At 41.9% G+C, this 16,919-nt stretch overlaps 1 protein-coding gene across 1 annotated transcript in view; it reads right to left on the bottom strand.

Moving 5' to 3' along the window:
• SLC26A5 (solute carrier family 26 member 5) overlaps positions 1 to 16,919 on the bottom strand; it is a 72,614-nt gene that overhangs the window by 32,297 nt on the left and 23,398 nt on the right. Inside the window, exons 5-9 of the mRNA XM_089685553.1 lie at positions 13,627 to 13,811; positions 10,434 to 10,598; positions 6,721 to 6,873; positions 5,666 to 5,748; positions 5,262 to 5,409 (exon numbers count right to left, since the gene is read on the bottom strand). Of these exons, the coding sequence (XP_089541679.1) occupies positions 5,262 to 5,409; positions 5,666 to 5,748; positions 6,721 to 6,873; positions 10,434 to 10,598; positions 13,627 to 13,811 (734 nt within the window). The remainder of the gene's footprint in view (positions 1 to 5,261; positions 5,410 to 5,665; positions 5,749 to 6,720; positions 6,874 to 10,433; positions 10,599 to 13,626; positions 13,812 to 16,919) is intronic.

The following is a 16,919-nucleotide window of genomic DNA, read 5'->3' as shown; positions in this document are numbered from 1 at the left end:
GTATACTTTTGTGCCATCAGCATGGTAGGGATGATGGACAATACCCTGTCCTTTAGAACCTGGCTTCCAATAGCCAAGCCATTAAAAGCCAGTGACTGTAAAGCAGGGTGGAAGGTTGGTCTTTGAGACAGAAGATCTGTCTTGAGCAGCAGACCCCAGGGGGCGCCCACGACCAACTGCTCTACGTCGGCATACCAGGGGCGGTAGGGCAATCCGGAGACACCAGAATGAATGGCCTCTATCCTTCACAGCAGATGGGGTAGAGGTTTGAGAGCAGGGAACGTGTATAAAATGATATTGTTGCTTCTGCCCAAGGATCACTCGCCCTGGCCATGAATGTCAGCACCTTCCAGTTGAACCGAGATGCTAGAAGATCCATGTCCAGAGTGCCCCACCAGAGACAAATCTGATGAAAAAACAAAATCGGGATACAGAGACCACTCGCCTTGGTCCAACGTTTGATGGCTGAGGTAATCTGCCTGCCAACTGTCTACACCAGGAATGTGCACAGCAGACAGTGCTGGCATGTGATGCTCCACCCATCTGAGGATGCAGGAAGCCTCTAGCGACGCTGCCACACTCTCTGTCCCACCTTGGTGGTTGACATAGCTCACCGCAGTGGCATTGTCTGACTGGATCCTGACAGGGTGCCACCAGCAGGAGATGGAAGCCACCAAAGTAGCAACATCCTGGTTTTCTGACCCAGGAAAATCTGGAAGTCCAAGGAGTTGGGGGGACCTGTTTCACTTGGACAAGATTTTCTTCTGAAGGGTCCTTGTATGGAACGGAGCGAATGGAACCGTCTCAAGGCAGATACCATGAGCCCTAGGACCTGCATGCAACAGCGAAGGGAGTACCACCTGCAGGACAGCAGTAGTTGAACCGCTGTCGCTTCCGGACAGCAGAAGAAGCACCTTGGCCGACACGGTGTCCAGAACCAGGCCCAGATAATCCAGCTTCCAGATTGGGATCAGAGTGGATTTTTGTAGATTCAAGATCCACCTGAACTCCTGCAAGGTGTTGATCATGATCACCACGTTGTACTCCAAAGTCGGGAGAGACTCTCAGCAAAGCCAGCACCAGAGCAAACACTTTAGTGAAAACCCAAAGGAGCGGAGGAAAGAGCGGAAGCAATACCAAAGGGCAGCACGACAAACTGAGAATGCTCCTCTCCCACTACGAAAATACTGAGGAACTGCTGGCGCCTGGCACAGATGGGGATGTGCAGGTAGGTATCCTTATTGTCTATTGATGCCAGGAGATCCTTTTAGTGAAGGGACACCACCACAGACCGAATGGACTCCATCTGGAACTTCTGCACTTGCACGAAGCAGTTCAGAGCCTTGAGATCCAGGATTGGGCAAAACCTTCCTTCCTTTTTCAGAACAGTAAACAGGTTGGAATAGAACCCCCGAAAATGTTTAGTGTCCGTAACCAGGACAATCACCCCTTGACACAGCAAGTCCTGCACAGCCCCTGACAACATCTTCAGGCAAGCAGGAGAGAAGTGCAGGTTGGATAGAAAAACCTCTCTGGAGGATAGGACTGAAAATTCTATTTTGAAACCAGACAGGATCAACTCGTGGACCTATTTGTCAGACGTCAGGGAGGTCCACAGGGCTACAAACCAGAGCAGACAACCCCCCACCCTGGACATGGGTGGGGGTGCACCTTCATGCCGAGAAGTACTTGTCCGTGGACCTGACAGGTCCGGCAGTCCAGGGGCGCTTGGTACCCCCTGCGGGGGCCTTGAGAGCCTTGGAACCCTTGTCTGCAGATCCAGAGAGATGAAAAACCTGTGCAGAAAAAAAAAAAAAAAAAAAAAAAAAAAAAAAAAAAAAAAAGACTGCGCTTGTGACGCAGCTCCATACCCCGTCTGGACTGTGGAAGAAAGGTATTCTTTCCCCCAGTAAGTTTCTTGATGATGTCATCCAGGGTAGCCCCAACAGAGGCGATCACCCTGGAAAGCCTTTTTTAAAAGGCAGACCAGCATTTGAGCCACAGCACACGTCGAAGCACCCTGCCAAAATGGAGAGCAAGGGGCCCATATCCAAGGACGCATCACACAAAAATTTAAGGTCCTGGACCAGCTGGTTTGCCTATTCCATGTAAGCCAGGGGAACTTGCTCCCCAGCAAGGCTGTTGCAAAGTAGTTTGCCTCATTCCGTAAGGGTCTGAGACAACAGGTGTTAGGAATGGACTTGCCAGTAGTGGTGGGACTCACCTGCCTTGTGGGCTGCAGTACCAGGGCTGGCCAGCGGGTGCTCCCAGCAATCAGAGACTCAACCCTGCAGTCAGCCAAACACCTGAAACTGCTTATGCAGGTGTATTTAAGTGATGGCCAGACCTGCAGTCTTTGCCTTGGTGTGTGTGTTTTTCCTGGGCCCTGTATCTTGTAATCCTGCATTCTTGTTCCTGTTCCTGTGTTCCTGCTAGTACGTTTCCTTGTTGCCAAACTCTGCCTGTTCTGATTACGCTGACCCTCTCCTGCTCTGACCCCGGCTCGTTCCTGACCATCCCTCTGCCTGACCCTCTGTACCACGCTGCCCGCTACCTGCTGAACCTGGCTTGTGACCCCGACCATTCTCCGCTTGCTCCCCCTGTACCTACCTGCCCGATTATTATTGACCCGGCCTGCCTGACGACGCTTGCATTGTAGGTACTGTTATCTGTGGGTGGTTGGTTTGGTTTGTTTGCACTGTGTTATGTTTTAGTATTGCACTGCGTTTATGTTTGTATTGTTAGTGTTAATAAATTATATTGTTTATAACATATCTGAAGTCTGCATTTCCCTGCTTCAGTCACATACCTCTGGTCATACCCTGGAGCCCTGGCAACAGGGCAGTGGCAAAAAACTGGCCAAAGAGCCAAGCCAGCAATAGAGAGCATTGTGTATGCGACCAAATCCACCTGTCTATGGAATGGTAATTGAGCGCTGGGAACATCAATAAAAAGCAGCTAGCATAAGAGGTAACCTTTGGAACCCAATAAACACATGTAGAAAAATATATGCAGCGCTAATAAAACTAATGAAAACAAACGGAAAATCAGAACATAGGTTGCACTAGCATAGATGAAAAAACTCAGTCCATATTACATGGTGGGATAAAGTGATAGGTGCAATTGTCCAAGTGATCCATGGTCAGAGATAATCGTGACTCTAGTGATCCTGTAATTGTACAAATAATGCACTAACCAGATAGCGCATAAAGTGCGCATGGAGCAATTAAGACCCGCTCCTGGTGCTCTGGACTTGTGATTTCAGGAGGATGTCATCTGCAGGTTAGCCACCAGATGTCATCAATCCAGGTACATTCGTAAGTCATCCACCAGGAAAATCATCAGCGGGGGAGGGGGTAATCACACATCACTCCAAACCAGCAGGAACCTTCAAAAGTGGGCTCCCATGCAATAGATGAGACCCAGAGAGGTTTCTAATAGTGTAGTATGTCTTTAATATGTAAAATTACAGCATATGAAAATGATGAATAAACTTACATCCAGAATAAAATCATAGCCACCAGGATGTCAGTCAGGATGGCCTTGTGGTAGGAGTACACAGGTCAGGGGCACCTTTGTACTCCTACCACAAGGCCATCCTGACTGACATCCTGGTGGCTATGATTTTACTCTGGATGTAAGTTTATTCATCATTTTCATATGTAATATGGACTGAGTTTTTTTCATCTATGCTAGTGTGCAACCTATGTTCTGATTTTCCATTTGTTTTCATTAGTTTTATTAGCGCTGCATATATTTTTCTAAATCCACCTGTCTGCCAGGTCCTTAAAGGACGGAGACACTTCCACCGGTATCAAAGTGGTCTTATTCAGCCTGCAAAATAGGCGGGTCCACGACAGACGCACTGATTCTTCAGAAGGAATTCTTTGAAGCGATAACGCACGGCAAACCGCCTAAGAGACCACAAAACGTCTCAGGACGATCTCAATCTTTGTACACATATTTGTCAAAGTAAGGGAGAAAAGGTAACACGCCACGAGGAGTCTTGTGCGTACCAAAGGCGACAGACACATTCGTGGTTGCCCCAGAGGAAACTCCATCTTTAGGATTTCTCGCATTGATGTGATAAGTGCATCCACCAGCGCCTTTTTATGCGCAACAGCAGCACTCATCCTCACTATTAGAAGGGCCGAGGTTCTCATAAGCCGGACCTGCGAGCATGACTGCGTTCACAGCGGCAGAGTCAGACTCATCATCCGATGAGGTCGATGAAACATGAGAGGGCGGGGGTCGCTGCTTGCTCGCCTTATGACCCAACGCCACCTCCACCCGGGAAAATAGGACTCCAGGACCACCATCAGCGTGTGAATAGAAACAGAGGACCCAGAGGGACCAGTTGCCTCAAGGAGGGGATATTTGATCCCAAAGCTCCATCTCCAAAAGAGACCCACAGAGAAGGCACCACCAGGGAAGCCCACCAGTCACAAGGGAACCCCCAAAAGGACACCGCACACCATGCCCAGAGAGGAGGACTACCCCACCAGGACTCACCACACCAGGCAAAAGCAGAGAGGCCAGCAGTCTCACAGCTATCCTGATGAACAGAAGAGGCCGACACACAGCTACAAGAAAATAGCTGTCATATCCCTACCCACCAAAGCCCCGTTAAAGCCAGACACCAAGAAAATGGCTGCCGCTGAGCTCACAGAGCAGCTGCTAGAGGAGAAACCAGTGCCAGCCAAACACATGGCCTCCGTAGAAAAAAAATGCTATGAAACCACAGTTCCCAGCAGGCAGCTACTCCTGACACTAGGCAGAAAGAACTGGATTGCCTATGCAGAGAGGGGGTTTATATCAGCCAGAACTGTCCATAGGCAGTGCCGAGTTTCTTTTTTCTGCCTAGTGTTCTACTACTGTAGGTGGCGATATAACCCTATGGTTGAGAATAGAAGATGCTGTCAGTCAATGAACGAAAAAGAAAAAAAAAAACATATTTCAAGACAAAAAGAAAAAAGGTCAAGAAAATGACTTTTGTATCTGGTTATTTAAAATGGTCAAACATGCATGTAGTAACCCTACTAAGGAAGAAGCCATCATCACTTTCAGCATAAATAGTTTCTTCTGATAACTTAATATCTTCTTCCCAAAACTATCATAGCAACACCTAAAATAAAAAAGTAAATCTATTTCTGTTGAGAAACACCGAAGCATTGCAGTGATGAGCATTAGATTGTGGACTTATTACGCGTTTACTAGTGTATACAGAGTACAGATACAAAATGAAGCCCTTTAGTTCTCACCTGATTGCCACTGACTGCATATCCATGTTTAAGGGCAAATATTTTGGCCATTGATATAGTCATGGAAAATCCAACAATTGCAATTGCCAATGCATCCACAAAAACAGCGGAGAACAGACTGAGGTCAGGAAAGGCTGGAGACCGGAACCTACAAATTAAACAAAAATTATATAATATAGGTGTAATATGCTTTAAAGAAACAGAAATACTACCCCAGCAGAAATACATCCCAGCAGTCCACCTGGCATCTTTAGTGCTGTAGTTGGGTGGAAAAGTCAAGATAACCATGAGATCTAAAAAGATTACGTCGGTCAGACAACTGTATGTTGTCCTATAGCTCAGTTGAAGAATCAGTGGTCTAACAAAGAAAAGGCACAACTACAACCGTGTCAAGGAAGTCATACCCTATAGGAATATTTCCAACCACGTCTACATCATATGACTCTTTAAACTTTAATCCAGCTGAAATTCCAGTTGAGATTATTACCTTAAAAAAGGAGGAAAACAACTATTTTAATCTACATTGTAAAACACAGGCAAAACAGCATGGCTGTATTCAACTACAAGGCTAATAAAGAAAAACAATACTGTATTCTGTTGTGATAATATATGTAAATAAAATGTAGTTTTGTCTGTGCTATGATGTAATGGTTAGTAAACACAGACTTAAAGTGGTTATTAAAAAGGTTTGATTTTATTTTCTTTAAAATAATAAACATGTTATACTTACCTCCTCTTCTCGGGTCCCCCACCGGCGCTTTTGACCCCCCTACCTTGCACAGTGCCTCCAGAGCAAGCTGATTGCTCTGGGGGCATTCATGTATGTGCTCGCTTCTGAGCTGGCTCTTTGTGCCTATGGGACACACAAAGGGAGGCTCCATTTCCCCCCTCCCTGGCTGTGATTGACTGTAGCGGGGAGCCAATGGCTGCTATGACTTAGACAACGAATGATGAGGGAGAGACCTGGGAGAAGCACTGCTCGCGTGCACATGACTGGATCGAGATGGGGCTCAGGTAAGTATGGGGGGGGGGGGGGATTACTGCTGCACACAGAAGGTTTTTTACCTTCAAGCACATTTACAACCACTTTAAGGGACAGAACAGGGTAGCCCTGCAGTGAACATGAGGGAAGGGGGGGGGGGGCGCTGCACACTGAAGGTTTTTTACCTTCATGCATAGAAAACCTTTACCCTTTACAACCACTTTAATGATTGCAACTGTTAAAATAAGTTGATAAAACAATGCCAGGATATACCCTCTATCTCCTCTTGTACCAAATTATATTGTAAACGTCTACCTTCATTTTGTAAACTGCTGCACAAACTGTTGGCACTATATAGATCCAGAATAATAATAATATACACAGTACACAATACAGAAAAGACAAGCATGTGTCCACAGTATATATTATGGTAAGATGAACACCGCTAGTTAGCTATAATAAACATGGTACACTTACAACAATGATCTCCATCGGAATTGGAACAGGCAACTTCTTTTTAAATCGATCATTAATTTCCTTGGCACCCAGCAGTAATACCACACATATCAGGCCAATGATCAGTGCGGTAACATTGGTCATTGTGATATTAGACAACACACTGACTAAGCTCTGAAACAGACACAGAAGATTTACATAATTTAATGTTAGGTAAGTCAAAGTTTTGTCTACTCAGGTTAGGAAAATTTCTCAAAGCCAATCCCATTCATTTATTCCATTAAATTACATGCAGTAAGTGAAAACAACAACCTAAATATACAAAGCGCATCTTAAAATCAATCCATCCTCTGACAGTTCATTCACTAACACATTACATATGTGTTATATAGGAACAAAAAAAAAAGGAAAAAACATCACCAAAAACCCTGTTCTTGTATGTGCTGGCCTTTTTGAAGTGAATAATGCATTAAAAGTTTCCTTCCTGTCAGTGGAATGTCCTCTATTCATTGTGTAGACCTCTAATTGCAGCAGGACCCCTTGGCTCCCTGTAGAAGGAAAGCTGTCAATGTGAAAGCTCTCACTGCTAATTTAGTTGGCTGGGAAATATATCCAGTGGGCATAAGGCAGCCATCTAACTTCAGCCACACAGTGAATAAAGCTGCAAATAGTCAAGTTACCAATCTAAAAGTGAAGACAGACATGGCCTCCTCAGCATTTTAAGAAACTGCATTCTACATACATAGATAAAGGTATTTCATGAATAGTCAGAACTAATTTTTGCAGAACATTACAAGATAATGCATCAACTATAGTGCTTCTTCTGTTCTGAAGTTAAACCAGCCATTTCAACATATTTATACAAAATTGATAGCAACTATGGATAAGCTTTCAGGTTCAGGTCAATCATTAGTTGGACCTGAACCCAAGCGGTTTGCAATTCCATCAAAGGGCAAACTAAATGGCCAGATTTGGTCAGTTCTTCTGCCTACCCTGAACCTCCATCGGCTGTAGCTGGTAGTCATTTGTTTAAAATTAAAGCAATTTCTGGACTCCCATCAGTTTTTACAAATTGTAAACAAGCCAGTAGGCAATCTGGGATTTACATCACCCATGAACCCCAGCCAGTTTGTTGATATTCAGCAGCCAGCTGGGGAACTGTTATTTGTAATGGGAGTTTGACGGGAGAGGATAGCCGTGGTGTGGCTCATTGCATTTGTGTGTCAACCATTGTGATTGATAATGGATATATATAACTGGACAACAGGACTGACTTTGGGTTTTCATTGTGGGACATTTTTCTTTTAAAAAAAATAAATAAATAAATAAAACAAAAAAAAAAAGTTTCTACTGTGTATGTTTTTTTGTGAATTAGTAACAAGGGTTACTATGTACCCCATTGTTCATTCACACAGGCACCCTGCCCCCAATGCTGAGGGAATGTGGCCTGGAAGGGAAAGGATGGGGGGGGGGGGGTGCATGCTCACTGCCCCTTCCAGGATAAGGGTCTGATATGGATTTTGGAGGGAAAGCCACACAACCAGACACCCATCTAGGACCAGAGTGCAGGGTATGAAGGGGGGAATCCACATAGCTTTTTTTCTGCAGTACATGTGATCTGGTAGGTTTCGGGGGGGGGGGGGTGACACACGTCACTGCCCCTCTTTTCTTTCCCACCAAGGCTTCATATCCAGATAAGGTTATGGTGTGGAGGGAAAAAAAAGTCTGCGGTCTATGTAAAAAATCCATACGTACCGGTCACTTATCTTAGATAGGGACCTAGTATGGATCTCACAAAAAGAGAAAAAAAAAAAAAAAGGCACGGAGTCCACCCAAAGCTCTATCAGAACCTTATCAGAGCATGCAGTCTAGCTGCTCCCTGTTGATGGGGACAAGAGCCTCATGCCCACTTCCCTGGCCTGGTGGATGTGGGGGGTCTGTGGGTGGGACTTATTAGAATCTGAAAGCCCTTTTTAATACAAGGCAGCATCCAGAGATCCAGCACTCCCTCCAACATGAATGACTAAGTGGTACACAGTCCCCCTTGATACTCATTCACAAAAAAGAAAAAAAAAAAAAATCACCATAGACATTATGAAAAGGTCCTTCATTAAAATAAATAAAGAAATAAAAACACTATCGTTCAATGTAATTCCAATTCATATCAATGATGTCATCCAGCGATGTAGAATCATCAAATCACAATAAGTAACGCCCAAATAATGCACTAACCTGACAATCCACTCCCCCACAAAAGACAGCTCCCAGGGCGACTGTTGTATGCCATCAAAATGGTCAGGATGTTGGCAGTCATTGACCACATTCACATGATAAAAAAAACTGCAGGGTTTGGATCATTTTTTAAATTAAAAACAAAGACAAAAAAACCCTCATGTACTCATGGGTCAGCAAAATACAAGTTAAAAAAAAGTTTAAAAACATTTTAACCACTGCCTGTCCGGACACTTTTACCCCCATCCTGTCCAGGGCAATTTTCAGCTTTCAGCACTATCACACTTTGAATGATAATTGCGCAGTCATGCAACACTGTACCCATATGAATTTTTTACCATTGTTTTGAGACAGATAAAACTTTATTTTGGTGGTATTTATTCACTGCTGGGATTTTTATATTTTTTTTGCTATGTAAATGCAAAAGTCCAAAAATTTTGAAAAAAAAAGTGTTTTTCTTAAAAAATTTTGCAAATAAATAATATTTCATCATAAATCCTGGCCAAAATTTATTCCGTTATCTTTTTAGTAAAAAGAAAAATAAGCCAAATTAGTTTATAACCAAAAATTATAATTTTTAAACTTTTTTTTTACATTTTTATTTATTTATTTTTTTTTACATACTGTCACCCTAGCACTACAGTGTCACCATGGTGACACTGTACTACTTGTGGGGGGTGATGAAGATTTTTTTTTACACTGATTGCTTTTACACCCATATAGGATGTAAAAGCAATAATTTCTCTTTCTCTCTGTCTGCATTCTTGCAGCCATTGAGAACTACTGAGTGAGCTGTGATTGGTCACAGCTTGTAACATGGTACAAGGCTGTTGTGAATAGCCTTGTACCATGTGACCTCTCTGATCATTCATAGATTTCACACATAGTAAGCAATGATGTCACAAGTGACATCTTGCTTACTACTTTGCATGTGATCACTGATTGGCCAATCAGCGATCACATGATCAGGACCTCGTACAGAAGTCCTGTCCAACGATTGGTGTCTCACTGTGTCCGGAGGACACAGCGGGCACCGGATCGTGGTGCTGCGCGCTCCCAGGGAGCGCGCACAAGCAGGGTGCGGGGAGGCCGTTTATAAATGGCCACCCGACCCTGCAGTGCCACCGTCCGGCCGTTTATATACAACGGCCGGACAAGAGGTGGTTAAAGCCCTTGCCCATTGCTGAAAATATACAGGGTGGTAGCCTGATGTACACTTTTGTCCTCCTTTGACAGACTGGTATGAGTGCGGAGATCACTTTTCTATTTTGTTCTTGGAAAAGAAGAAGAAGTCAACACCAGCACAAATTAGGCTATAATCCAAGATGGATAGATGAATATCCCCACTGGCATTGAATCAGGTTGGACTGGTTCTCTCACAGTTCAGAATCCCACAATTAGATTACATTCTTTTTAAACTGAAATATCTTTGCAGATTCAACTGAAAGGTGGAGACAAAAACACCAGTGACAACCAACAGAACACATTAATAAATCACTTACGTATATGACTGCCAGAGGTCCACTGTATCTCCTCGTCTTAACACCAAATAGATATTTTAACTGAGAAGTAAAGACATGTACTGCAGCTGCTGTGGTGAATCCTCGTACCAAAGGTTCAGTCAGGTAGATGGCTACAAAGCCAAATCGAAGTATGCCTAGACACATCTGGTAACAATATACAACATTATTATACAAATGATCAAATAAAGCTTGTTTTGTGATAGCTGTTGAAGTGCTTGTAATAGCTCAATGCAGACTGGAAGCTAGGTGAAGATTATGTTGGCAAAGCCAATATAGCTGATCAGAGTTATATCAATATAATGTACTCAGAGCCAGATTTATCATTAGGCACAGTGGACTGCAGCCTGTAGGCAGCAGAGGCAAACAAGGACTGTTTTTCCCTGTGTAATTATTGGCCATGCATTTCCCCCAACATCAGTAAGAAGTCTTACTTACACATTATCACAATGTTGTAAGACAGGTTAGCACCAGGATAGCAATGTTCTCTGTAAAAGAGGGGTGTTTAGTCAGAGTGCCAACAGTTGTGCGGCTACAACTATGACACTTTGTAAGGGATAAATAATTTGGAGTTTTCACCTCCAACATACCAGAAATACAACATTGAAGGTATCTGGGAGTTCATGTGCATGCATTTACTTTGTAAATTGTACTGAATCTAGGAATCAGTTTGAATCACATTACAATTATCTATGGACAAATGTGCAGAGCCTTTTTTTCCTTCTACAGCTTTAGTTAAATTACTTACCCGTAATGGAGCAAGTCCCAAGTATGTCTACATAGACGGTAACATGATCTGTGAATGGGGAAGAGGACCCGGTAACTGACCAGATTCTCCTCGTTCACAGATCGTGTTACAGGCAGCGTGATCAGTAAAAGAACTTTTCTCAATTGAGGAGAGGGTAGAAGGGGGCATATCGCTTTCAGATCATCTTTAGTGCCACTAAACTCAAGAGACCCAGAGCTGTTAACCCCCACACTGCCAGAAGTGCCACTTAAAGCAATACTATAAAAGGCAAAGTTTTTTTTGCTTTTTTTTAAATAACAAACATGTCATACTTACCTGCTGTGTGCAGTGGTTTTGCCCTCTTCTCGGGTCCCCCGCCGGCGCTCCTGGCCCCTCCTTCCTGTTAGGTGCCCCCAGAGCAAGCAGCTTCACATAAGGAGCTGTGGCTCGACCCTGCCTCCTCTCTCTCCTCATTGGCTCACTGGCTGTGATTAACAGCCAATGAGGAGGTGGACTCCCCAGAGAGCCAAGGCTTTCATGCACATCACTGGACCACGATGGGGGTCAGGTAAGTATTAGGGTGGGCTGGGTGGACTGCTGCACACAGAAGGTTTTTTTTACCTTCATGCACAGAATTCGTGAAGATGAAAAACCTTCAGCCTTTACAACCACTTTAAGGGAGAGGACAGAGCAGCCCTGCAGTGAAGATTTATACAGAAGCCAGCAGCTTGCACATCATGGGACATCTTTTATTACAGGTAAGTAAAGTAAAAAAACTAGAGACTGTTTTTTGTTTTTTTTTTTAAATTACACTTCAGCTTTAACAAAGGATTCTTTTTTAGTGCGTAAACCGACACGTCCATATATCTCAATGAATAAAATGTATATCAGAGTCTCTCTTTAAAAAGTGCAAAAACTCCACATCTTTCTATACTTTGAACAGCAATCACCACAGTCACAGGATTATAAGGTGCATTTATGCTTCCATTTTTTTTTTTTTTCCAAAAAAGTTTTATTGAATATGCTTCCATTTTTCCTTATTAGTCACAATTTTTGATAAAGTGCAAAGTCCAGCAACCACAAAGAACAGCTGTGCCTTAATGTGAATCTGTCCCAGGGATATCTTCACATTCAGTGTTGTGCCCCCATGTGTGCTCTGCCAATAACACTCCACCTTTATTGGACTGGCACTCACTTTTTGTCTGACTTCAACATACAGTCCATTAGTGAGGTCTCTTCATCAGCCTGATGAGGCTGTGATGGCATAATGTGTCACACTAATGCATGCGGGGGAATTTTTGCACTTTTAAAGGAAGTCATGGATACAATTTATATAAAATCACATTAATTTATTGACATAGGAACATATCAGTTTATTATTTATTTATTTCAGGTACTTCTATAGCACTGTCAATTTACTCAGCGCTTTACACATATATATATATTGTACATTCACATCAGTCCCTAACCCTCAAGGGGTGTACAATCTAAGGTCCCTAACTCACATTCATACATACACATATTAGGGCCAATTTAGACAGCATCCAATTAACCTACCAGCATGTCTTTGGAGTGTTGGAGGAAACTGGAGCACCCGGAAGAAACCCACGCAAGCACAGGGAGAACATGCAAACTCCATGCAGGAGGCGCCATGGTCGGGAATCGAACCCATGACCCATTTACTGCAAGGCAGACGTGCTAACCACTAAGCCACTGTGCTGCCCTAGTTTATGCACTAGAATGTAATCACACAGTTAAGTTTATTTACTTATTGGATTTTAATATTAAGATACATGTATATATGTTTTGTCATAATTTTCACATGGCATGTACATAGGGAAAGGAGGATGCACTCTTCCCTATAGATAATTTGCAAAAAAAATTTTTCTAGAATAAGTGGTGGCTGCTAGAGTTAGAGCACAGAAAGAATTAGCGCAAACTGATCTTGAAAGAGACAATTTCATATATTACAAGAGGTAAGGAGATATTAAAATATAAAGTCAAGAACAAAGCAGTAAGACACAATGCCCTATGACTTGTATTATGGATGTCATTTCAAACTTATCACAGTTAATATAAAGTGCATTGGCTTTTTGTAACACTCAGAGAGGTATGATGTGTGTTGATTCAGTATGTGGAGGTACTTCTAACTGGTCATCATAATGTAAAACAGAACTTTAAAAATACGAATTAGGAATGTAGGTGAGGATTTGAGTAACATAAAACAAGCCTCATCTGTCTTCCCATCAGCAATACGTTTGCAGTGCATCTATAAACAGGCAGAAATGTGTGGTACTACAAGGCTACATTGTGATCCTCCAATAAACTAGGCATAGATTGTATGCAAGGAGTTATTTTCTACATTCAGTGCTGTGTCCCATTAGCCTTTAGATTATACACAATTATCAATAGGAATGTCTATACACTGTAAAATAGAAAAAAAGGTACCTGAATTAGACCACAAATTAAAGTAATTGCAACGGTTACTTTCACTCTCATTGCATCCCTTGCTTCAATTTTCTCTAGGTAATCTGTGCTATTTGTGACATTGGTTTCCACTATATGAAACATCTCATCTGGGGCAATTCGTATTGCGACCCCACCAATCATTAGACTGATCACTGCAAAGGTACCTGCAAGACAACATTTTTTAATACACTAATGTACTTATGCCAGAATATATAATAATGGAATTAAAGTAGCCTATACATTGAGGCAGTCATACAATGCTACAGTCAAACTCTCCCACCTTCCAGCCTCCTGTTTGCTTTCTCTTCCAATACGTGCTTATATACAAACACTGTCACTTCTTTGATTGCGAATGTATAATTTCCTAACAATCCTAATTATTTCCTTGTCCATCACTTTTCGCTGTTAAAAGTCAGACACAGGAATCTGTATGAATGAATTAATACGTCAATAAATGTGGTTCTGGTTTTTAACTACCGTCTACAATGCGCATGTTGCAATTTATTTCTTTTTAATCAGTGTAAAGGAAAAAGGAGTGGTATTGCCTATATTATCTAATGGAAGTTCTAATTTCCTAAACTGCACTAGATTAGATTGCTTTAATCACTGCTAGTATTTGTTCAAAGGAACATAAATCTTTGTGTTCTAGCATCTCAAGGTTCCAACAGAATGTGTAGGGCTGAGATTGTCTGAAAGAACACCACATATCACCACAATACAGTGACAAGGGTGGGTCTCATGTTTGAAAAATGCAACTTTAAAAATGTGTTTTACTTCCCCTCCAAGACAAATAAGTTGTGGGTGTGCCATACATCAGGTTATCTTCAGATTCATTCAGTTCCTGGTACAGGACAAAGAGAGCTCTCAGGATTAATATGAAACTCCTACTGGTGTCCCTCTGACTCAGCTACATGAAAAGCTAATACAAGCACAATCACTGTTTATGAAATGAATCTAGTAAGTTTATGTGATCATAAATTCTGGGATGGGATGCATCTTTGCTGTATTACACTTGGCTCAATAGGACATTGATCAAGGCTAGACCGTGTTTGTAATATTGCCAAAACAAAGTTTAAAAATAAAAATGAATCTAATTGCGGATTTGGTATGCATTAAAATAAGACAGCATGAATTAAATTAACACTTTTTTCCACACTCATCAGGAAAGTCAAACGTGTTTTAGCTTTGCATTTCACAATTTAATTAAATGCTATTCGGTGTTAAAAGTGCATGTCTGACAATGCTCTTTATTTATTTTTATGAATTAAAATGCTTGTGTGCAATAAAACCATAAACAATAAACCAATAACAATAAACCATAGTTGGATAAAATAACATACCATTGAAAAGGTTTGTTTACATTTTTCCTAATGTTTTATTACCGTCATAATGAACCTATACATTCTCTAAAAATGTGGGGATGCCATCTTCACCAAACATTTGTGACCCACTTTGCTCAGTCATCCTCTGAAGCTAGGATCATCTTTCATCAGCTGCCTTCCTCTTCATGTAAACGCTAGTCCTGCCCTTAGGAATAAACTTATGTATGATGACAGCTGGTAAGCAGCATAATGACCTCTAAAAAGTCAGTGAATTATGTCACCTGTCACTCACATTGGACACCTAAAAAATTCCAGAGAACATGGGTTCTAAATTGCCTGCACATCACGAAGGGAAAAGGGTGAGATTATGCAGGTCACACTGCATGGTTTTTCACCACAGGAAGGCAGCAAGGTAATTGGCACGATATAAATATACAGTCAATCAAAAATATTTCTGTTCATAAAGAGGATTGTAACCATGGAAAATTGTGTTACCTTAGTACTAGGAGTTATATTTATTGCTAAAAGTATTATGAAGTAAATGCCGATTATCATATCACCCAGCACTCCTCCCTTGCACATGGAAAAAAAAGGCAATGTGTGTAATGTCCTTAACATTCCCTGTTCTAGAACTGGCACATTCATGCTATCTTCATGATGTTGTGCAATTCTCTTGTTTGTTACAGTCAAATAAAAGAGAAAAGCAAAAGATTAGCTAATAGGTACAGATATCACACATTTATCCACTACTTCCTGCCTAGCAGATGCCATGAATCTATTCTACCAAGGTAACGGCTGATTAGCTATCACTGCATCTGCTCTATGAAATTAGTCTTGTATAGTGAAAGGCACCTAATATAGTAACATTATTAGGTCAAAAATAAGAGTAAAATCAATATTTTCTTTTCTAACGTATGGCTAATAAGCAGGAAGATACAGTATCTCCCCAAGACAGATAGGCGGGGAGAAATCTGTCCATCATGCACCATAGGACATACGTTTATTCTCACCTGAAAGGTACAGCATGGCACAAACAGTATTTATTTCACTCACTGAAGAGTAAGGCTCCATGCACACTGGCTTAAAAAAGTGCCAGTTTTCTTGAGTGGTTTTTGCACTAGCGGTTAGGAGGGTTCAGCAGCATTTAGAAGCCTTTAACTGCCATAAAAATGCTCTCAAAAATGCAAAGCAGAAGCGTTTTTTTTTTCCTGCCTGAGATATAACAAAAAAAAAAACACCTCTAAAAACTACCTAACGTGCATGGACACATAAGGTAACAGTTACATTTACAGGCAAATGCTAAACTGCTCTGGAAGCAGCGTACTTTTTTTTTTTTTAAGCAGTGTGTATGGAGCCTAATGCAGGCCATAGACGGGTCGTTTATCGGCCGAATTTTCATCCGCACGAAAAATTGGCCGATGTTCAAGCCGTTAGTGGGGCAATGCCGTCGGCCGTTTTTTGTGGATCTTCTCGTTTCTTTTTATCGGTCATGCTGGAAAATCCATGAAAAATGGCCGTTTTTTGTAGACTTTGGTGGCAGCATCGGCAATGAGCGATTTTTCATTTATCGGCCGATAAATGGCCCTTCTATGGCCAGCTTTAAAGGATCAAAACTGCTTGTAATATCCTGTACCTTCCCACAGTACAGAAAAAAAAAAGAAGCACCCAAGATTTCTAGTTTCTATTGTTCAGTTGATGATACTATTCTATAGGTGTACCCCAGATTAAGTTAAAGCTAAACTGAAATGAGACAAAATTAAAGTTACGCAGTTCTGGGAGAACAGAATGTTCGTGTTTGTTGTGCCAAATATATGAATCCTCGGCTTTTAAAATAGCTTTTGGGTGTTAAGTAGTAATGACACTGGGGCTTTTGTAGTGGAGGAGGGAATGAGATTTTCAAAAATATGGGGTCTTTCTATTTGCAAGACTACTGGTTCCTCAACAGACAGA

This window comes from Staurois parvus, unplaced genomic scaffold, assembly GCF_062004578.1.
Source record: "Staurois parvus isolate SC_StPar_1 unplaced genomic scaffold, SC_StPar_1.0 ptg000019l, whole genome shotgun sequence".
Lineage (NCBI taxonomy): Eukaryota > Metazoa > Chordata > Amphibia > Anura > Ranidae > Staurois > Staurois parvus.
Note: the sequence above shows the minus strand (reverse complement) of the source record. Positions and strands in the feature narration are given on the sequence as shown.